The 25,004-nt window shown below is 38.6% G+C and overlaps 1 protein-coding gene across 1 annotated transcript in view; it reads left to right on the forward strand.

The window, feature by feature from the left end:
* Positions 1-679: 679 nt before the first annotated feature.
* The window catches only part of LOC122811300 (gamma-glutamyl hydrolase-like), a 370,664-nt gene continuing 346,339 nt past the window's right edge, over positions 680-25,004 (forward strand). The window contains exons 1-2 of the mRNA XM_044083061.1: positions 680-911; positions 17,454-17,568. Coding sequence (XP_043938996.1) covers positions 806-911; positions 17,454-17,568 — 221 coding nt within the window. The 5' untranslated portion in view covers positions 680-805. The remainder of the gene's footprint in view (positions 912-17,453; positions 17,569-25,004) is intronic.

Here is a 25,004-nt window from a genome sequence, read left to right on the forward strand (position 1 = left end):
GCAGAAATTGTATATCATAAACTGTAACAAATCCAAGTCCTCATGGAAGTAATATAAGCCATTTCATGTACAGTATAAGAAGAAATAATCTTTTGGTTAAATAATATCTGCAGTTTATCCAACAGGTATAGAATTAGGAAGAATATGTGAACCAAACAGTCCACTGGTGGCACCAGAATCTATAAGTATTTGTGCCTAACTTTTTGACGTAATAAATGATGTTCTCAACTATGAGAAGTATTATAGGAATGTAAATATAGCCTTTGGCAGGTGTGGGGAAAGTCTTACTTTTCATACGAGATGAAGTTATTTGCATACAGTAATACATATTGCTGTACTTCTGATTTGCTTGGTAGAGTCCAATACAACCCTCCCTCTGAGGCAATATGATTTGCATAACTCTTTCAGCAATGGACAAAGAAAAATACAGAAGTGGCAAAACCCGCACAAATTAATTAGTGTTTAAAAGTTTCCTAACACGAATGCCTCTTTAAAGTTTTCATAATTTTTGCTGATGTTGTTAAAAGGAAATAATAGAAAAAACACATCCCTAGACTACTTCTTTGAATATGTCATTATTGCATAAGTTTTCCTTTCCCTTTGAACTTCCACTGTTAAGGCCGTCCCCTCCCCTTGTAGGAAAGGCTTTATTTTATTGGTAGCCAGATCTAGTTCAGAACAACTTTCTGCTGGCTGCTGTGACTGAGGTCAGTGAATGTGCTGAAAGTAAATATTTTCTCTGGCAGTAGTTCAGTACAACAAGCTAACCTGCACGGACGGCCTGTCTGCATAAATCAGCTGAAATATGTTTCGCACTCGGACAATTTTGATCTGTGTTCTTTTACAGTATTCTTGCTGCCTTTCAGTACCATATCAAGAAAAGAAAGAAATAAATGACAGGCCTATTATTGGTAAGCATGTATTTTTCTGTTTACATCTCAGTTACTCTCTTATGAGTTTCTTTGTTGCTTGGCAAAGCTGTTTCTAGTTTTTCCTATTTTGTTCTTGCAGAACTCACAAATAAGCTACAAGTTTGATTGTTACAGAGCTTCTCTATATTTACTTCTCAAATTTTGCAGTAAAAAGTGTGTTAACTTTTGAAACCTTATTCTGCCATCTTTTGTAAAAGTATCAGAGGGGGGGGTTGGGGTTGTAAGAAGACTATGGTTGGCGACCTCACCCATGAATGTATACATCTGTAGTTATTAGTTAAGGCTGGAGTTATTCGCTTTAATTTTTGTATGGTGATATTTCCTCATTCTTCTGTCATGTCAAGTTTGTATTATATAACAGATGCTGTACAAAACCTGTAAGTGTTCTTTCCCTATAACTACATTTACTTCTCAGTGTGCTGAAAAAAATGGATGAGCTACTTAGCAAGCAAGATGAATACAGGCCATAACATTATATCAGCAAATGTCAGCAGCAATGTAGTTTACACTATCTGGGTAGAGAAAAAGACGATAAAATGTGGAATGTATGTGGCTAGGCAGTCACAAAATCTCACGTTTTATTTATGCAAGAAAAAGAGAGTCATTCTGACATCTGCATTCTAACACATTATGCTCAGTATACTCATGTATTATTTATTTAATAGGCAGGTTTTGGTAAAAAGGTCGGTCCACTGACAGAGAAAAGCAACCATTTCTAGATGGTCCTGGGACCTAGGGGAACCATTTGAAAAAAACAAGTAATTGTGTTTCACAAACACAGAAAGTTAGTCATAAAGTAGAAGCATAGTACGGTATTGTATTAGAAAAGTGCCTTGCAGGCTAGTCTGGCAGATGTGGGCGTGGCCTCAGTGATTGACAGGTGAAACAGGTGTGTCATGGAATGGAAAAGATGCATGATTGACATCTATGCAGATTTCAGTGTGCAAGTGTTTTTTTCCTTTGTTGTTGCCCCCTGCACACCTCATGTGGGGAGCTCTTCCCCCCATACCCCCCCCCCCCACAAATTAAGTATAGCAACTCCGAGATCACACTACCTTGAGGAAAAGGGCAAACTAGGAATAGACAATGAAAATTCATACTGCCATCGGTATGAATATTACTTTACTTTGATTGTTGGATGGTGGCGGGACTTGCTTCTGGGCATCCTGCGAGGTAGGTCTCTAATACAAAGCAGCAAAATACTAAGTATTCTGACTGATGTTCCTTGTTTGTTAGATATTTTCAAATATACAAATAAGTTAATAAAGGAAGGCTGGGAAAGAAGAGTGCCAAAGTGTAACTGCTCGCTCCTGGTCAGTTGTCAGTTGTCTCAATCACCAGGCCTTTCTCAAAATATCCCAAGCCTTCTAATAGACTGTGGTGTATCCACTCCATGCCTGCAGCATTTTTTCCAGATGTCTGATTTCAGTCTTACCTCCAGTTTGACAACAATGCTCTACGCTTCCCTCCTTCTGTCACCTTGTTTTCATTTCCTCAGTCTCACATGCCTCCTGAAATTGTGATGTGTCTATATTATGCCACCATGATCAGCCATTTCTTAATTAGTGCACATTCTGAATCCCCTCAGTATTTCTTAATGCTTCAGATATCCTATAGCCTTCACTGCCATTGTGAACCTTTTTTACAATTCCAGACAGCCTAAAGTCCTTCTCTCTGAATGGCCTCCCATAGAGTGTACAACATTTCAGATGGACCCAGCCAGCCACACGCTGTCCATATTAGTCATCGATATCTCATACTGCCTTGTGAAATCAAACTTCTCTTCATCTTTTTTCCCAGCCTATGTCTTCTACCTTATGCACAACCCTCAGATTAGCTCCCCAAATTTATGTAGCTGAGGGCTTTGTCACACTGGGGACTGGTTCTTCATTCCCTGATCACTATTTTTGTTTTGGTATCATAAGCAAACAAGTTAATCCTGCTGCAAAGTCCTTATGCTTTGCCAGTTAATGTGCAATAGAAAACAGTGTTACGTGTTTCTCAGTGGACAGTAGCCCCTTTGTCACTGCCATGTACTCCCTCTCCAAACTACTCTACCTCCAGCTGTTAGGGACCAGCCTGCAACTGATAATTTACATTCTCCCAGCACTAACACAGACATTAAGCTCACTCCTCAGATATACCTACTTACCGAACCCATGCAATTTATCTCCAGTCATGAAATTTTCACCAGTTCCCACTCTCTCCTCCTTCCTAATGTTAACCCATCGTACACTCTGCCACACTTTTCAGTCTCTTCATTCTGTATCTTACTAACAAATCCAGTAAACTCCCACCTGACCTCACCAGACATAGCTCCCACCTTATTCCCATCTCAAAACTATGGACTACCTTAAGTATAATATAAACCTTTACAACCCCATAACCAATAAATTAAACAAACTAAAATGGTCACTGCATCATCCAAAACTTAATACACAATCATGTCATTCACCCTAACCCTTCCTCAGCTTCTACCCATGACTTATCCCACCCTACTTACCTCTGTTGATCCCATCTCTACCATACAATATTCCACAAACTCCTCTCCTCTTCTCTTGTCTACTTATCATCCATATAAACATTATAAACATCTATGAAAAGCTAGCAGAATTCTATGCATGGTTTACCTTGCATTCATCTGAGGTTGTAATAACACAGACATGGCTAAAAAATTAAACAAAAGATAGTAAGATTCTCCCATCAGATTTAAAATACTCAAGAGTAGACAGAAACATAAGAATGCTAGTAGATTTGCAATATCCTATAAAACATTATGCAGTTTACCATATCACCTCTAACACCCCCCACCCCCAACTCAACAAAACTGAAATCTTCATATCTACTCTAAAACTAAATTAATATAAATCCTTGTACATATTAGGACCTTATATCCCACCTTTAAACAATCATAGCACAGCATAGCAGGTGCTGGGCAGCATCCAACATCCCCCATGAAAAGGTGTCTTTAGGTAATTTCAATACTGACGCTTTTTCTCTACTAACAACCCAACCCATACCACAAATCTATATGGGCTAATACAGATGATCACTACTCCCACTTGCTTCAACAATAAAAAGAGCAAGGGTACCGCAATAGACTGGATGTTCAGTTCTATCCTAGGTAAAATCTCTAACTCCAGGACCCTCTCAGACTCTCAAAGTGACCATCTCCCTATATTTGCCACAAGAAGGCAAAAAAATCCAGAAATAACACCACTTCAATGTGACTTATAATCTCTCAAATTTCAACAAAGACTTCTTTATGTCATACCTAAAAGAGTATAACTGGACTGATCTACAGCAGCAACCACTCAATGATGCTGTATTTTACTTCAATAATACATAATATATAAACCCTGCTTAGAAAAAATGAATTAAGTCATATCCTGCCCCGGGCTATCCAGAAGCACAAAACCATCTCACGAAACTTAGAAATACCTGAAAAACTTGGGCCACAAACAAAACTCAGACAAAGTATTAGAAATTTGGAGAGACTAGAAAGAGAGCCAAATACCATACTAAATCAGACAAAACAATTGCACTAAACTCAAAATACGAATTCTCATAATCAAAAATTACACTAACCTCCAAAATAAAAATGATCAGAATCCTATATTATTCTGGTTTTCCAGAGGTTGGCATAATGGTTAAAGTATTTACCTAGCAAACATAAGGTACAGTGTTTGATTATTGCCTTTGAAGGAAAATTGTCTAGGCTTAAAATGGCCTACAAAGGTTGTTAACCTAGTACTTGCCTATAAACCTGTAAATCAGCTTCTAAATGCTGGCCGTTCAACACAGCCTTAACATGCAAACAAATCTAATAACTTAGCTGGCATTGCTAATAAATCTAACTTCACTAAATCAGTCTATTCCTTACAAAACAGCTCTTCACAAAACAATGCCATGAACATATTGCAACCCCAGTAACTTCCATACTCTGTCTTTCCAGCCACTCCCGACTGTTGTCATCAAAAATACTGCTTAAACAAAAACCCACCTTCCTAGCACCAGACAATCTGTTTGACAAATATCTAAAAATGTCCCAGTTCTAATAAACCACTCTCTAAATCACTTATTCCCTGTAATACACTGACAACCGGACAGAGATCACTCAAGATACCTCTCAACATACCAACATGGAAAGCCCGCCAGACCCTAGAGGCTTTCTGGGAGCCAAGGCCTCTGTTGCTGGTACCATTTCCTATATAGCTACAGGCAAAACTAAAAACTCCAGTAGAGAAGAACATAACCTGGAGAATTTGCTTGAGACAAGATAAGCAGCAAGTTGATTTGCTTCTCCCTCATGTGGCATTTAAGCACCACAGATACAGGAAATGCCCAGAGAAGCTTACATGTGGCAGGGATGGCACCACAGCAAACCAAAAACTGAGTTCTTAAGAGCAAGGATATCCTTCACTGCCTATAATTGAGCCAGTTTATGAACAAGAAACTCCCTAGGTACCTTACCTTCTCCTTCTTGGCCTTAGCAAACTGCACAGCATTCTCATCAAACATTAATCCTACTGTATGATTCGAGTTGCCAGTTCCCTGGTCATTTAAATCCTCTGATGCCTCAATTCTCTGCTGTAGCTGACTATTTAATTTACTTTATTAATTGATGTATTTATTTATTTTGTTTGTTAACTAGAAGAGAGCAACAATAAAAAGGAGCTATTGCATGGTCACAGCAGGTTGCATCATACAACAAAGGAAGATGACAGGTATTAAACCGTAGGAATTAAATACAATATGATAAACAGCAAATGCATAATACACGTTCATCTCAAAGGTTATAAAGTCAACATCTGTTGCTATATTAGACAAGTAGGTGCCTGGAGTATATGAACATAACTACTGTACTAATACTGCTTAGGTTTTGAGTTATCTAAAAATCTTGATACACTTTGTAAGTAGAATGACATTAAGCAGTTACTACAAATACCCCCCACCCAATAAATGTTTCTTGGTGTAGATACAGTCCAGTTATGGTCATTATGTAGGTCTCATCACTCCCTGAGCATAAAGTCTTTTATATCATGCAGAAGTTGTGCCTCAGCCTTATCATGAAATAAATTTGTCATCCTACAGTGACTTGTTATCAAAATCTGCTTCCAGAAAATGACTATCAATACAGTGCTGGTGCCCATGTTAACAAAAATAACTATTTTTAGCTGTCCCTCGTTATGATGCAGCTAGCCACTTCCCTCATTAACAATATAAAGTCCACCCTTCTTTAGTGTTGGACTACCAGCACTGTAAACTTCTCCTCTTCTGCAGTTGGAAGCTCAAACTATACTGAAGAACAGTTTCTGGTAAAAAAGCACTTACTTACATAATACATGCATATAAATATTTCAGGCATGGGCAATAGTACCCTTCTAGCCTACCAACATACCAAAAGAATTATTCCAATAATAAGTGTCCAGGTTGCTCTTAAAAAAATCTAAACTAGTGTTTGCTTTAATGGAATTTGGTGGTCTATTCCATGCATCAGCTAATCTCTTAGAAAATCAATTAGTACACATCTCATTCCAAGAGAATCTTTGACATAGTTAGTTTGATGAACCTCAGTTACTTTTTGATAACCCCGAAGAATCCCAGAAGTAGGTGTCTCTAAAAGTCCAATATACCTGAATAAGGTCTCCTCTTAAATATTTATACGAGACAGTGTGCAAGTTCAGATATTTTAGTCTTTCCTAATAACTTAAATTTTCATATCCATGGATGCCGTTAGTATATTTCCACTGTACTCTTCCCAACTTAAACATGCTTGTTTTCTTATAAAGTTTCCCTGTTGTTATTCCATACTCAGGTTTAGGTCTAATCTAATTTACAAACAGTGATTTAATCATTTCTGATTTCCTAGACTTTATAAATCTTTTTATACAACCTATAGTTCTATAACTATCATTAACCAATTGGTTGATATGATTAGAAAAGCTCAAAGCTGGATCTTCTCATATACCAGGTCCTTAAATGATGTTGGGAGGTTGGCATAATTGTTAAGGTGCTTACCTTACAGACACAAGATGCAGGCTTTGATTTTCATATGAGGTAATTGGCTAGGTTTTAAATGGCCCACAAGTGCAGTTAGCCTAGTAATAATCCATGAACCTATTTCAATCACTGCGTGTTGTATCAAGTATTCACCATCTAATCTATGTCTTCCGAATTTCATACACTTAGCTTTTGATATTTTAATCAGCATATTATTCTCCAGTGCCCAAATGGTCAATTGAGTCAAGTTATTTTGTAAACATGCCTAATCTGTAACACATAATTATTTTACCCATTTTCAAGTCATCTGTATACAGACTGTAGAACATGGGTGTCCAACCTTTTGGCTTGCCAGGGCCACATTGAGTGAACAGAAATTGTCTTGGGGCCGCATATAAACTATATCATATAATTAACTCAGAGTGATCAGTAAAACTCATGAGATCTGCATTGGTATTTATTTGTCTGAACATAGTAAAGAGTATCAGTGCCATTATCACAAGAATATGACGTGGAATCAGTTATCTTTAAACCTCCAAATACTGACTGCTTTCTGTTTGGCCATTTCTACTTCCTGTACATAAATGGCTATATTTCCAAAAAGTTGACTATAGTCCCAGAACATTTTCAAGGCATGGTACTGGAATAATTACCTATAATAAAACTCATAGTCTGTGCTCTTAGTTCCAAAGGCAAAGGAAAAGTACATCCGGCCTAGATATGGCACAGTCTACAAATGTCAGTATCCCTACATCACTCTTCCTGGTATCATTATAAAATTATCAGGACAAAAGAGAATATTCAGTTTTATACAGTCCACTGCATGAGCTAACAGAATCTAGAAAAATGGGCTACATATTCTCAAATATGTAAATGTCTTCCTAAACAAGTTAAATAACAGTATGCCATACATTTACATGACAGTAAAAATCATATAGTCTGAGGAACAGCTATTATTTTAGGTATAATTTCAGAAGACACCCTAATGATATGATTCTGAGATATACTTAGTTGTCCACCTGAAAATTATGAAATGAATATGAAAAAAACAGTAACAAATGTGTATGTAGCAATATTAGCGATACCCAGTGATACAGGGCCAAATTTCTGACTCTCTTGAAATGTTCTAACAAATTTCACAAGAAAATATGCCAGAACTCTTACTCCAGAATGTACTTTCTGTTGGTGACTTCAAATACAAAGACACATACACAATTGTATCTTCATGTAGTGTGGGCCACTGCTTAAGGCTAAATTTGGTAGGAAGAGCAAGCATAAATCCACCAATATAAAATTTCTTTATGAAAAATAAGCTTGTTTTTTATTTCTGAAGCAATATCATCATAAAATAGATATATTCTGGATGTTTTGCATTCCTCTGAGCAAAAGTCATACCACCAACCATAATGGAAACTGTTTATAATGCAGCAACTGGACTTTAACTAAGCATGCCAAATAATCCATATGTCAATACCTTTGATTTATTAACAAAATTTTCAGGGAATTATAACATGATGTTCTGACAAAAAAAATACAGCCTTCTACACTTAGACTTAGATGATTGCCACCCATTTGTTCCCCACTCTGTGAGCTCGGAGGAGATACCAGACATTTTTTAAAAATCCATACAGTTAACAGGTACGTTAATTCAGTACAACACGCTGTGTCTCTCGCTCTCATGCACACACACACACACACACACACACACACACACACACACACACACACACACTTCTACTTTCACGCACACAAACATTTTGCTTTCATGCATGCACTTACTCACTCCGCACTTACCTATTAATACAGTTAGGTGTTGTCCCTTTCAAAGGCAAGGAATGCATATCCGTACATGAATCCCCCTTCAGTGCGAACACACACTGATTCTTCGGCACAAAATAACACAGCGACGCAAACACATAGATCTTACTTTGGCATGAAAAAAACAAAACAGGAAGGGTGCTTTGGTGCATGTGCACACCAATGTTGCGGTTACAGGTCACTGTCACAAAAAATGAAAAAAGTGTTTTGGCACATACGTACACTGAAGTTGCAGTTAAAGGTTGTAGGCCGCATGGAAGAGCTCTGAGGTCTGCATGCAGCCTACAGGCCGCAGGTTGGACACATCTGCTGTAGAACACCTCCAAAGAAAAAGATAGATCTGATACAACCCAAATAAGTACAGGCCTAAGACAGAACCCTGTGGGACACCCTGACTGTAACCTAAATATCACCTGTAAAGTTGCTGTATGATACTTGCTGTGTACTATTTGTAAGCCATGCAGCTATTCATCTTATCAAATGTACATCGATACCTAGTTGTCATTTACTGATCAGTGTTTTGTGTATGACCCTGTCAAATGCTGAAGTCAAGTCTATATAAATTACAGCACAGCATCATTTTCTCCCTTCATTCCTTCTTAGCTGTTCACATTATCTCAAGGTCCTTATCCTATGCTCATGCTTGACCTCCTTCAGGGCTTCTTCTGCCTGTCCTTGTTTTTGTGTCCTAGAATTATGGACCTCTAAGTTAGTGTCAATAGACTAAAGTCTCTCATTGCTACTGTTCTGTCAAACTTCTTGTGTTAGTCACTGGTCCAGGTGTTTGTGGAAATCTTGTCATGTTTGTAGGGCCCTTTTTTAAACTTCCTGCAAATATTTAGTAATACAGCCATAAGCAACATGTCCTATTACAGCAGTTAACCTCATACTAATTATCGATCTCCAGCAGAGGAGTCATGAAAGAAGCCTTTGCAGACCATTATGTATAAAAATAAAGTTTGTTAATTCAGGTTTTTCTGTAAAATGTGGGCAGTCTGTGGTCTCCTCATATGTATATTAAGTAGGTATAAGCCCTAAAGGGTCTACAGATACAGTGTGCCCCAGTGTCCATTCAAAAGATGCAGTAGTTGTTTTAAAAAAGTTAATGTTTTGGGGTAAGGAAGTATCTAGAGAATTGTTGCAGGTATGTATGTGGAACTGCAGAAATATTTCATGGAACATGCAACTATTCAGTACTTCAGTACCAAGCTGGCTATGAAGAATTTACCGCTGATGGTGATGTAGTGATATCTAGAATAAGTTACACTCCTCATGCAGAGACCCTTGGTGTGCAGCCATATCTAAATATGAGGCTGTATTTAAAGAGAAGTGGTGTTCTAAGTGATATGATAATGGCATGGCCTTAGGGAATGACATTTCCTGAATCAAAACTGCATTCAGCAGCCTGTCACCATAAAACAAATAATAAAGGTAATCCAGAAAGCTCAAGTCAGGTCTGATATTCCAACTGTGACCCAGAGGGTGACAGGACTAACAAGAAAAAGTGTACAAAGGATTAGTCAACATAAAATCACTTTAGCTTGAAGATCTAAGAGACACTATCTCTTTCTCTGATGCCCTCCCTGTGAGAGAGAGATAAAGACACCTTGTTGAAGTTTCAAGTAGTTTATTCTGTTAAGTAGGTAGACAGAGAGTGTTCTTGCTCTAATTAAGCTCAAAAAGTCTGAATCATGGAATTTTTAGACAGAATATCCTAACAGCATTGGCAGTTACTTTACAATGGTGGTTTTCTCCGTGGGCTTTGCTCCACATCTTGTCATGTAATACTCTTTCCTCCTTCAACTGTTTATAGCTTGAATTTGTAAAAAAAAAACGGTTTCGTGTAGGCTGCCTCAAGCACCAGTGCAAACATCAAGCATGCCCTCAGTAAATGTAATATTTTCACACACTGTGTTAGGCTTTATCTTCTATTAATGTTGTACATATGATTGTTACTGGATAGACATCCCTCTGTCTGAAAAAAATATATATATTCCCTAGCATGGTTTCTATATTGTGATGTCATATGGTAATGATCTTAATGCCCACCCTTAAATGGGTCAGCAAAAAATCATTTCTATTTATTATTTATAATTTTTTACATAATGATATATTTGTTAATATATTAGAGCTTTCTGCCTATGACTGTTATTTATATTAACTTTCTTGTATTGTGATGCTTAAATGGTATATGTTGCATCTTTTCTTCTTGGGCCTCCACTGAAACTATGCCACAACCCAGCTGGACATCCCATTAACGAAAACATAAGTAGAGAATAACAGTAAATAAATAAAACTCTTTACTAAATATTCTTTCTTCTGAGCGAGGAAACAAGAACGTCATCCTATCAGTTCTGATATTCGGTCTCAGAATTCTATCATTCCAAATTTTAGACTGGAATGTCAGTACAGACCCTCCTTCATGGTGATGCTTTTTTACTTCCTCTAACAGAAATTGGCATTGGTCATTATATGGATTGCTATGTCATATATCCATATGCTGCTACTGTGGAAGTATGAGATTTGACATGCATCGCCAGATGTATAACTTAAGCTTTTCATTATGGTTTTTAACTCATCACTGTAACCAAAATTTAGGGTTCCATATATTGTGTTTTACTTGTAGCACTGCTTTTGCAGTTAGTACAGAGGGATAAGGTCCTGACAATGAATCAGGCACTTGAGGGGCTCTCCAGGATGAGGAAGCTATAATGCAGCGAAACATACTGCGTTCTGCTGAGGGAGATATGAAAAAGTCCTGGAGAATTCCCAGAAGTCTTCACTCATGGTGGCTAGGGATAGCAGACAAGGAATTAATGGCAAATGGTAAATGGTCTCACACTGCATCCATTACAAGATCCCATCAACTGATATTACTAGCACATAAGGGGAACAATTTAGGGCTTCTCCTCCTTCCTGCAGCAACAGCAGCCCTGGCAGAAGTATTAGCATCTGTTTATTCTTTTTTCTCTTCTTGTCCCTGGCCATTCTAAGCCTCCAAACCAAAAGAGGCGCTCCTTGTCTGTTGGGACATAGCCCATCCTACCAAAGGTCATGATCAGAATTTGACTCAGACTGTAGCAACCCAGGAGTTGTTGAGACATTGCCCATCCTACCAAAGGTCATGATCAAAGGTTGATTCAGACTGCAGCGACCTGGGAGCTGTTGAGACATAACTCATGCAACCAACGGTCATGGTAAGAATTTGACTCAGACTGTAGTGAGCTGGGAGCTGTTGAGACATAGCCCATGCAACCAACGGTCATGATAAGAATTTTACTCAGACTTTAATGACGTGAGAGGGGAAGGGAGTTTACATTGACTATTGGTGGAAACTTTTACATCAGGGAGTGTTAGTGACATAGATCTTTAATAGCTTCTAGATATACAAGTCATAATTATATGACATATTTTCCTAAAATGGTTTTAAATATTCGATTATTAGAATTTGCAGTTAAATAATGCTTTGCCTAATGTATGAACAACATGAAATCTTCTAGCTTTTTAAGAGGCAGAATTTTCTGGCTTTTTATGAAATAAGTGATGTATAACAGAATTTTCAATATTTATGAATGTATAAACAAATTTCTGTTTATAGATGCTTTTTAATTGTGGAGACAGCATTCACACCATCACATGAGAATACAGATTTATTTCTCACTAGAAAATGGGTGCAAAATACAGAAACCGAACAGATTTTTTAAGTTGCTACCTCTACCAAATTGGTGCATTTCACCATACTGGTATTGTCTTTTGACATATTTGTTCTTCTGATCATCTTAAACTCCAAGCAGTAGAATATTATATAGATGATATTAACTTTTGGCTAGAGTGAATTCCCTACCAGCTGATCTTAATAATTGCTTTCTCATTAAGTTACAACTTAAAGATTCAAAAATGATACCATTTTAATGTTTACTGGAATCTACTTATCTGTGTCATTGATATTATTTCTCAAGTTTCTGCATTTTATTTGGCTAAATTCTTTCATGCACAACACTGAAAGTTCCTGTTATATCTCTTCCCATACCTTTCTGTGAGACATGCATGGTATTTATTTTTATTCATGTGTCAATCTGATTTGCAGTTTTACTGGCTTGCACATGAAGTCAGTTTATTTGCTTCAACAGGGCAAAGTAATGTAATAAAAAATAACTATACAAATACACAAATAACAGGATAACCAAAAATATGTCGCCTATGGAAGTGTCCAGAGTAGCTGGTGCTGCTTTGTGTGTGTGTGTGTGTGTGTGTGTGTGTGTGTGTGTGTGTGTGTGTGTGTGCGTGTGTGTGCGTGTGTGTGTGTGTGTGTGTGTGTGTGTGTGTGTGTGTGTGTGTGTGTGTGTGTGTGTTTTTTTCACAGGAAGAGCTCTGAACTACTGTTGACATCTAAACCCAAGATTAACTTAGGTAAGTGACTTGACGGGATAAGGAAATGGATATAGCACATGAAGTCATATCTGCTCAGATTTTGAAATACGTGAGCTACATTAGGTCAGCTATGAAGGGGGTGGATTAGCTGTCCCTGAACCATCTTCCTTTCATGAGAATAAAGTGTTCATTTACCTAGATTTTGTTGAACGTAATGCCTCAGTATTTGTTTTCTACAAAGATTTCTTTGTCAAAGCTTGTTGTTGTGCCTAACTACATTCAACTGTTTTTGGTGAATGCACTTACAACTTGTTCTCCAAGTTGTGCTAACAATGGAGACATTGGAGACACTTATATTAGTACCAGAAGTATAGTCTGGCAGTCAATGCAGAGGTTTAGGGCTGTGAGCTGTAGTTCCTATGGTGCAGAGTTTGATTCCCTCAGCCCTCATTTCTCTACCATATAACATTAACCAGACATGGTTGCTGGGTTGCCCTTTTAAAGGGAGAGATTTTATGTGTGTGTGTGTGTGTGTGTGTGTGTGTGTGTGTGTGTGTGTGTGTGTGTGTGTGTGTGTCTGTGTGTGTGTGTGCCTAGTGGGCCTAAATAGTTAACAAATGGATGTTATTATGGGGTTGGCTACTGGCATAATGGTTAAGGTGTTTACCTCATACACACAAGGTGTTTAATTCTCACCTTTGAAGGGAGATTGGCTACACTTAAAATGGCTTACAAGGGCAGCTAACCTAGTATTTACCAATGAACCTATAGCCCTCTGCGTTCACCTGGTAGAGTCGTTGCCTTTTTTCAGAAGAGTGTTCAGGCTGCCAGCTGCAGTGAAGCTGGCTTCAAAGTAGTGGTAAGCAATCATACCTAAAAGCCCAACTATAGTGAAAACTATGATATGTATGGGCAAAAGTTTTCTAGTGTCTACTAGTGCTCTTACATTACTTAAATGAATACCTAATGCTGAAATGGTGTGTGTACTTTGACGAGAGGGGTAGCTTCCTATTCCTAATGCCATCACATATGTGAGGTCATCCAGACATAAATTCAGTAGAGATCACACATGCTTTTCCATTATAACAGTAATGAAACAGATCTTAGATCCAATGGAAAAGAAATATTATTTTAAAATGTTCAGTCTCCAACATTGCTTCCCATCATTGTTAAAGTTGGAGTTGTTGATGTAGATACAGATTTTCTTGAACTCCTGATAGTTTTGACTGTTATCCTGAGGGAGACTGTATAACCATCTGTTTACAGTCATTTATCGTCTGGAAACAATAATCAGAAATGTGTTATCCAGTTAATTAATGCAGCTCAGGATACACCAAATACAATCATCAACATGGTATTAGAAACAACAAAACAGATTGTTGCAAATTTATGGTGTAAATCTCACAGCTAGTGAAATAACCAAACAGTGTAGGGTTTCACTCCCTGTATTAAGGAGAGTGTATGCAGCACATTTTGCATCCGGTATCTATGGTGGTGGTGCTGCGGTAGCGTTGTCGCCTCACAGTAAGACGTTGTCCTGTTCGATTCTCAGCTAAAGCATCTTCTGTGTGGAGACATGCTTGAATGGGCGTACCATCTTTGAAGGTTGTGCATCAGAGCTAGCAACTCGGCACGTAAAAATCTACTGCCAATCATTAGCGGACCGGAGTTCCGCTGTGGTGACCCCTAACCGGGAAAAGCCGAAAGACACAACAACAACAACATCTATAATAATATAGAGAATGTCAGTGGACACAGCACCGTGCAGCACTGATGGAATTAAGATGTAGGTGGCTGTGGATGTCAGGAACATTTGAAAAGGTACGCAGTGTATTTGGCAGTTTGTACTGTATCTAATTTATTTTAACAGACAAAATGAAAAAGGGATACCACTAAGTGCTAGCAAATAGTCCTTCATTAGAGAACTTTAAATAGCAGCTGTTGCCTTGGTCTCTTTTTACCTGGACTCCCTCAATGATCTTTACCTATGGCTGTTATAACACCTGATTGGAAGGGCTACAACTGGTACATCCCTTCACAGCTACATCACTGATGATTGCTTTACATTAGTATCATAGTAAGACCTGTGCTGCAGAGTCTGCACTGGGTGCCTGTGAAATCTCATAATCTTCAAGGTTCTGGCTATGATCGTTGTAGCCTAACATGGCTCGGGTCTTTGCTGTCTGAAAGATCTGCTGCTTTCATATTGATCTTCTTGTAGTCTCCTTTTCACTGCTCCGGTACTGGCTGAAGTTTCAGGTGCATGATCAAACCATCTTTGTATATTTTCATTCTCTTTCTATACATTTATATTTTGAAACAAGGTACATTACCTACTTTGGAAATATGCCATTTTAGGTAGTTTTAAGAGGCCCTTTAGAGCTTAGCTCTTCCAGCAGAGTTATTTTACTCTTATTGATGATTTTTAATTCTCTCCTTTCTGCTTTCCCTGGTTAGGGATCGCCACCGTGGAACAACAGTCCGCAGAATGATTGGAAGTGGAGTTTTATGGCGTTGAGTTGCCAGCCCGGCACCCAACCTTCCACAGAAGGCACACACACGCTCACATCTACAGTCAATTTAGAGTGTCTAATCCACCTACAGCATTTCTTTTGGAAGTGGGAAGAAACCGGAGCACCCTGAGGAAACCCACGCAACCGCAGGAAGGTCATGCTGACTCCGTACAGAAGCCACCCCAGCCAAGAATCAAACTGGAGAACCTCTTGCTGTGAGGCACCATTGCTAACCGCTGCACCACCACGGCTGCCCCTTATTGATGATTTTTAATAATGTCTTATAAGTACATAGTGCACTCCAGTGGCACAGCACTCAGTTCTCCAGTTCTGTTATCAGTTAGGATGCCTTTTGTGTAGAATGTGCATGTCTTCCTTATGTATATGCCTGGACTTTTACCAGTTTCCCGTATCTCAAAGACATTATGGCTGACCTTTTTATCCTTGCATTTGTGCATAGGTGTGTGTGTGTGTGTGTGTGTGTGTGTGTGTGTGTGTGTGTGTGTGTGTGTGTGTGTCTCATATGAGAGTGTTTGTGTGTGTCCTTTGATGAACTGGTGTCCTGTTCAAGTTGAGTTTCTATGCCTTGTATACATGGAGAGTTTGGGCAAGCTCCAGCTCCCCCTAACCCGCTTTCACTTTAGGGGAGCAATGAAAAGAATGAGAATGTTTTGTAAACGTACAATTATGGCTTATTCTGTACTGTTTTTTGTTGCAGTTATTCTGTTCTTTTATATTGCATTTTGTTGTAATATGCCAAGATTTTAGGCATGTGGATACATTTGATTTGCTTTGATGGTGTGCAAGATGTCGGAATTGATTTCATTGCTTGGTACAAAATTGGTGTAATAAATTCAGTGGACACCTCACTCAGACTATGGCAGTCACGAATTTTTACCATCATTTGCAGGTATGACAACTTCCAGTCAGAATAATGCTAAATCAAATTGCTCATGTCTGAGTAACAAAGGTTGGGTTATGGCCTCTCAGACCAGAAACCAAACATGCACCATTTTTAAACAATTTATTTTCTGCAAAGAGATGTGCTAGAATGGAATTTAAAATCAAGCTCTGACATATTTACCATGGTTTTATCTTATTATGTTATAGATCTTGTTTAAATGCCTTTTTTCAGGAGGCCTGGATGATTACATTTTTCCCCTTACCCATGTTATTCCTTTATTTTTCATTCATGAACAGATACTCTGTCCATAATCATGCACTGTTTGGGTTTAGAGAGGTACAATTGGCTGGATGCTACATTATGAAAGTTGGATGTTGAAGATTGTGTAGCATTCCAGAAATCTTGACTATGACCCTGTTGATCAAGGAGCAGGTACCAAAGGAAAGAAGACTGTATTGACCACTGTCAGTGGCTCTACTGCTCTCTTGTATTCTCTGTGTCACTGAATGTAAATACGTTCTTCTAATACTTCTGAGCAAGTTAGTAAAACTAGAGCTGATGAATAACATTGTAAGGAGGTACATGTGGTAGGCGGATCATGTTTAGCTATAATCAGATACTTTCACTTCTCACAATGAACTATGGGACACAGACCGAGAAAATTAAGTATGCAAAATATTTGCTAAAGAAATCAATTGCACCAGAGTTTTTGATTTCACCAGATTATGCACCCTCCCCAACTCTACCTAATCCACTGCAGCTCAGACACATTCTTATTTGAATTTGTATTAAATCTAGTGTACTGATATTGAAACCATAAATAGCTGATACCTGCATGTATATTAATCATTAGTCACTTAGGTGTAGATTTTTTAACCCTGAACTATCTGACATTCTTTTCACCTTCAACAGGTATTCTTGCTCAAGAAACAACAGATAAAGACTTAATACGGTTTGGAAATACCTACATTGCTTCTTCCTATGTCAAGTTTCTGGAGTCTGCAGGTTGCAGAGTTATGCCAGTCAGGTAATATAATGAATATTCTGAACAAGCACTGTGTGCATTTGATAATAGGGTGATACATGTCCTTTCTCTCTTAGTGTCTCACAACTGCATGCACAGGTGCTCAGGTGAATGTTAGCATCACTGAAAGTATGCAGACTTGTGTATGTTTGTACACACACTTGGTTCACGTCTCATATCCATTGAGTACAATATGATAACAAGCATGGAATCTTTCTTTGATCTGTTGTGTTTTATTCATATTGTGTTGTGTATCCTTGAAACAATTAGCACTCGATGAAGCAGTTATATACTTTAATACAAATTTCCTAAATATACTAAACAGTCATGCTCCCTCCAGAATCAGTAGAATAAAAACTAAGTATGCCCCCTGGCTGACAAAAAACACCAAAGTACTTCTCAAAGAAAGGGACAAAGCCTGGATACAACTTCACAAGAGTAACAAGGCCAAAAAACTCATTAAAGCAGACAAAATATCCTACTACCAAAATATTCAAGACAAATATGCTAAGAACCCTCAGAAATTTTGGGCAGCAATAAACTCTATATTACAATGTGGGAAAACTTCCACCTCCACCCCCAAAATTGAAAACAACCAAGACAATATCCCAACCCAATTCAATAAATACTTTACAGAAACAATCCAAGCACTAGCTAATAACCAAACCACTGCTAGTCTCCCCACTCCAACAAAAATAACAACTCCAAACAAAACACAAGATAATAGCTAGCACCCACTTTAGCTTTCATCCAGTATCAATCAAAACCATTCTGAAATTTCTCCAAAAGCTCAAATCCACCACCTTGGACACCAATAAACTACCCGCTAGATATCTACAAATAGCCGCAGAAGCCATTGCCTGTCCTGTGACCATCCTTATTAACAGATCCATCTCAAAATGTACAGTACCCCATTTATGGAAAATATCCCATATCATACCACTACACAAAGGGGGTAAGTCCTTTGAATTCAACAACTAGCAGCCTATTGCCCCTATCTAAAATCCTTGAGAGGGTAATACACACACAATTCATGGCTTACCTGCAACATAACAAATTATCTATACCACAACATGGCTTTAGACCCTTCCACAGTACCACCATTGCACTCACATCCTTCACTAACACCATTAATCATCACAGAAATAATGGACAACTCGTATCTGTTATAGTCTTGGATTTATCCAAAGCTTTAGACATGGTTAACCACCTTAAACATCTTCACTCACTCTCTACCTTGAACCTTAGTTCCCCCTCTATTACATGGTTCAAGAGCTATCTGTCAGGTAGGCAGCAGGCAATACAATGGCAGAATCAGTTATCTTCCTTACTGCCTGTTTCCATTGGAGTACCCCAAGGCTCCGTCCTAGGTCCTTTACACTTCACTCTTTTCACTAATCAACTCCGATCTGCCACACCTAAAGCCTCTTTAATCCAATGCACAGACGACACCACTATCATATGTGCAGTTCTCACTCCTGAACATCTCCTCATCCAAACACAAGAGTGCTTCTCACTAGCCAAAACCTGGTTCACCAGTCACCAGCTCATTCTTAACCCTAATAACACAAAATTACTCCTCTTCAGCTCTCATAGATCCTTCCCCCTAACAGATAACTTTACTGTCACCTCCAGTAACAAGACTACTGTCATCCCTGCCACCCACACCAAACCACTAGGAGTAGAAATTGATAACAACCTTAGATTTGATTTTCACATTGCCCAAACCATAAAGAAGGTTCACAAAAAATTAGGAGTGCTCTATTTTAACAAACACTATCTTTCAAAGCAATCTAAAACAACAATAGCCAGGATGCACCAGCTATCTACCCTGCTCTATGCATCCCCTGTGCTAATTAACCTTCATAAAATGTATCTAAATAAGCTAGAAACCTGTTATAATAAGATGGCAAGATTTGCTACAGGGTCACCTTACAGATCACATCACTGTGAGTCCCACAACAAACTTAACTGGCTAGAACTCTCACAATTAATTCAACTAAATCAACTGACACTAGCACACAAAGTATTTTACCACTCCAACAAAATCCCAGCACTTCAACAGCTTATACAACCTCACACCACATCTAGAACCTTGAGATCTAGCACCCTAAATCACCTAGAAGTCACCAAACATAACAACGAAGCAGGTAAATCTGTCTAGACCCACTCTGTTTCGAAACTCTGGAACTCCCTTCCTGCCCAACTAATATCCAGTAATTCTACCACTCAATTCAAAAAACTTCTTAAAACTCACTTCGTGAACAACAGGCTATGCTCCTGTCTCACCCCAGGATAATAACCTGGATTCTAGACATCTCCCATACTCTCCATTAACAAAAGCTAGCTTCATACCCTAATTATGATCCCGATGTGACTATAAAAAATAAAATGCATTTCACTGTCATGATAAGCAAGCATCACCAACTACTTTATCTACTATTTCATCAACTACTAATTTAATTCTACGTATAATCTGTCATATTCTAAATGTACTATGTAATGTCATCCCTTAAACTACTCACAGTTATTTGTGTAATACTTGAGAAATTAAACGCATTGGACTGTCAGGATAGGACAGTACTACCAACTATTTTATCTTCAAACTGTTAAATGGATTCTATATATAACATGTCATGTTCTGAATGTATCATGTAATGTCATCCCTAAGTTGTTCATATTTAACTGTAAATTAATTATGTAACATGCTGTCAGTGTTGAAATGTTAACTTCCTGAATGTAAATATCTGTCTTTGTGAACTTGCCGGTTTATGTAATTAGAGCTTTTCTCCCTGGGTCTCCGCTGAAAATGGACCTGTGTCCAGTCGGACTTTCCCGGTTAACGAATGTAAAATAAATAAATGTAGTATAAATCACACAACACAAAAGCTAGGATTATGAATGCAAGTGCACAGGAAAAATTTCAGACATCGTGCTGCATAATCCTAGGAAACATGGCTGGCGTTTTGCATAGGTGAACTAGGCAAACACCTAAGGTACCATACAGGCCGGCCTCATAAAGGGTGCAGTTTTTATTTATTTATTTTAATTAATTTATTTTTCTCAGTCCATAAAGTTTGCACTCTTCTCAGCACCCTGTCTCTGAGTCCATCCCAACTGTACTGTGGCATTTGTGCTCTCTCCCCAGTTCTGTAGTCCTGCCCGTCAAGGGTGGCAGAACCACAGGGCAGGGGGGGTGAGCATCTCCCACTTTTACAGCTGTAGGTTGACCAGGAGGCTTCAACAATTACAAAAAAAAAAAAAAAAAAACTTCACTCCTCAGTGCAAGAAATTTTGTGTGTGTGTGTGTGTGTGTGTGTGTGTGTGTGTGTGTGTGTGTGTGTGTGTGTGTGTGTGTGTGTGTGTGTGTGTAAACTGCATTTATTTCTTAAAATAGTTACTTCTAGCCTAATGACATGGTACAACATGTTTGCCAGTACCACCCCACTCCATACCGCACTTTCTTTTACTGCAGTTCCTTTTTAATGATGATACTTCTGTTGTACAGTTTTTTTTTTACTGTTGTATGACTGATATTTTACCATATGCCCTTGTAGCTTTCATTATATTCCCAAGTATTATATGTGAAAAATGGGCTTGCAGACCTAGCTCACATATTCTGTTACCAAAAAAAAAACAGCCGTAAATAAGAAAACAAATGAGTACTGCAAGCCTGCATTGACATGTTGTTTTGTAAATTGTTCCATTGTCTTTAAGATTGTTGCAAAGTATGCAGAAAATACACACCACTATCATTTTGTACTTGCATATAATTGCTGCTCCCTACATTATTAGACTTTGAACATAATGTGCCATATAAAGGAACACCCTACTGTCCAGGAGAAAAACATCCAGTTCCAGTTATTACTACTCACTCCGCAGCTGCCGACCCGCTCCCTCACTCTCTGCATTCAGTTAACTTCTTCCAGACTTTCCTTTCTCAATGATTTTATCTTTACTATTTCTCCAGGTTTGGTCTTCTCCCACTTGATTCCCTCGTTTGTTCTCTGTCCTGACCCTTGCCTGGTGCCCCCCCATTTGAGTGCTCTCTATTACTCTTTCTCTGGAGTTACCCCTTGACACTTCCACACCTTCCTATGCTACCCTGCTGTGACATACTCTCTAAATACATTCCTTGTCATCCTTATGTTTCTATATTACTTCCTGTAACTAATTCATGTAATTTACTTCCTTCTGCTTCTTTGCTGCATGGCTTTGCACCCACCCCAGATGCGATTCATCTTTTCTTCATTGAGGCGTCCTACCCATCTGTAGCAGTCAAAATAAACAAGTCTTCCCGTAACTCAGTTATTTTCCTGGAAGATTCCTTCTCAGTTTTCTATTGTATTCCTATCTTGTTCCTTTGGCTTTTCCTGGTTAGGGGTCGCCACAGTGGAAATCCGGTCCGCTAATGATTGGCAGTAGATTTTCACGGTGCCGAGGTGCCAGCTCGATGCCCAACCTTCAACGAAGGCACGCCAATTCAAGCATGTCTTTCAAATGCCACTCGACCGCAGGAAGGACATGCAGACTCCACACAGAAGGCACTCCTGCCAAGAATCGAACGGGAGAACCTCTTGCTGTGAGGCGACAACGCTACCGCTGCATCACCGCGGCTGTCACTCTATTGTATTCTTATCTCTTTTTCTCAAATCCAAATTCCCAGAATATGTGCAGCATGCCTTTTCACTTGTCCTGTCTTCCAATATTCAGTATTTCTTATTTTCTGTTCTTTATAGAGGTAGGCTGATGTATTATATCACCTGTCCAGGCTCCCAGTGTGTATATGTGTATGGAATTTAAATTAGCCAATCTGTTTGTATGACAGTTAAAGTACATGTGTGCGTGTGTTACTGTGTGAGAGAGGAGGTGTGTGTATGGGATTTAAACTAGCTGTTCATTGCTCTGTGAAAGAGAAGGTGTGTGTGTGTTGCTGTGTAAGAAAGTAGGTGTGTGTATATCTGTGTTGCTGTGTGAGAGAGTAGGTGTGTGTGTGTGTGTGCGTGTGTGTGTGTGTGTGCAGCTGTGTGAGAAGAGAGAAGAAGGTAGGTGTGTGTTTGTAATTTAAACTCGTGGTTCTGTTAATTTTTCTATGAGAGAGAAAGTGCGCATGTGTGTGCTTTGTGTTAGAGTAGGAGTGTATGGAATTTAAACTGTTTGCTGCTGTATGAAAGAGAAGGTGTCTGTGTTGTCTGTGAGAGAATAGCTATGTGTGTGTGTTGCTATGTAAGAGTGTAGGTGTGTGTATGTGTGTGTGTGTGTGTGTGTGTGTAACATACCTCTCAATTGACCAGAGTTAACCTCATAGTTTTACGGTTTTCTGGCAAATCAGGGAGGACTGAAGCCACTAAATAATGACATATGAGTTTTAGATTTCAGAACTTCTATCCTTCAGAAAATACATAACACACATCCTGTTATTTTAGGTTCATAGCTGTGTACTAGGCTAATGGCCCTGGAGCCTTTGCCCATAGAAGTGCCGCCCGACATTAGTAACTTTATAAGTGAAAAAGAGCAATATTTAAAATCTATCCCTATTTTGGCCATTGTATCGCCATTATTTCAGGCTTTGTCCAGATTTCTTGCACTAAGAGGTTGAGAGGTGTGCGTACCTCTCAGCTGTTCAGAATTTTTCAGAATGTCCTGATCTTTACCTCATATTTTTGGCCTATTCTGCGATATTTGTGGTTTTCTGGCAAATCACTGAGGACTGAAATAACTAAAATATGTAATAATTTTGAGTTTCAGACTTCATTTCCTTCAGAAAATGCATGCTAAGACCAGTGTTGTTATTCTAGCAACATTCTAAGTCTATAAGAGCAATATTTAAAATCTGTCCCTATTTTTTGGGCCTTTGCCCCCATTATTTTAGGCTTTTTCCAGATTTCTTATGCTAAGAGGTTAAGAGGTATGGCGGTATGGTATGGTATGTAATGTCCTAGTTAAAGGGGGGGGGCAGGTTAGTCAAATAGATTGATCAGGCTTGACCCTGTAACTTAGTTACAGGAGCCAAAAGCCTAAATTCTCTACATCAACTACCAGACTGCTGATGGAATTGTGAGTATGAGTTTCAGTTCATTTTCATGGAATTGTGAGTTTCAAGGGATGAAAGTTTACTGTTGTTCATGCTAAGTTTATTTTTAATGTGTAACTAACTGTTCTGTTTATCAAATGGCAGTCACTGTGTCGCAGAATCTGAAAGCAGTGTTAGTATCATAATTGCCTTTGGTGCAGAAGGTTCTGGATTCTACTCCCACACCATGTAGATGGAGTGCTGGTATTGCAGTGCCCTTTTGATTGCTGATTATCTGGTGCTTTACAAGGGGGATAGGGATTCTGCACTCCTGAGTATGTTCTCCTTTGTATGAGATGCCTAATAACTGTGAGCTTGTTGTCAGTCATTCCCTACTGCAATATTACCAGTTTACCCATTTTTTAATGCAATATAGGCAATTAATTATTTAAAGGCAGCAGGCACTGAATTTGTAGATGAAATATTAAAATGTAAAGTTGTTTTCCAATAGCAACCTCTTCATTAGTTACAGATCTCTTTAATGCGGAATTATTTGGATGACTTTTACTTTGCAGATTGTGCTCATTGACTGATACTGGTGCAATGCAATGACAGAAGTCTGAGTGGTCTTTTATGGTTGAAATTTACTGAAATGGGTAGTTTTGTCATTCTTCGTTCATACATTTTGTTTCATTGCTTATTAAAAGCATGCTCAAAACTACAAATTTAAGACACATTCAAACATGTGTTGCTGTATTATACAAGGAATATAATTTAATACAATTGGGAAGGTAAATCAAAGAACACATACATGAATGGATGGCCCTAAAAATGTGTGCAAGGAGTGTACGGTTTGAAAACATGTGCCCAGTGTCATAAGATAGTCTTTCTACATTGCACAGCTTATGAACAAGTGGATTGTGACTAGATCTAGAGATGTTATTGTCCCCCTTTATGAAGCCCTCATTAGGTATGTCATTTTGTATAATGCCCACTTTGGCATGTACCTGTCCAAACACATGCAACAACTGGAATGCCCACAGACATACCTTACTAAAAACATACAAACCCTAAACAATAGCTCTTACATGGACCACGTTAAAGCCTTATCACTATACTCTGTATCGTACGGAGTGCTAAGAAGTGACCTATGTCTGGCACATAAGGCATTCTCCAACCCAATACTGATGGACCTACTGAACATCAGCAAGTCAAATGGCATCAGAAATACTCAGTCCAGGTATCTAGACAGAATGGTGTGGAGAGACTGATATACATCACAGAGGATACCACTGTTCCACAACAAGCTGCCCATATTCAAATGCAACTTGGTTTTACGGATGGGTAATAGCAAATGCATCCCAGGATTGCCCCGCATGCCACTAATGGATTGAGGCAGTTTCTAAATGCTGCATCCCTTACATGG

Source organism: Protopterus annectens, chromosome 9.part0 (genome assembly GCF_019279795.1).
Source record: "Protopterus annectens isolate FY-2018-M chromosome 9.part0, PAN1.0, whole genome shotgun sequence".
Lineage (NCBI taxonomy): Eukaryota > Metazoa > Chordata > Ceratodontiformes > Protopteridae > Protopterus > Protopterus annectens.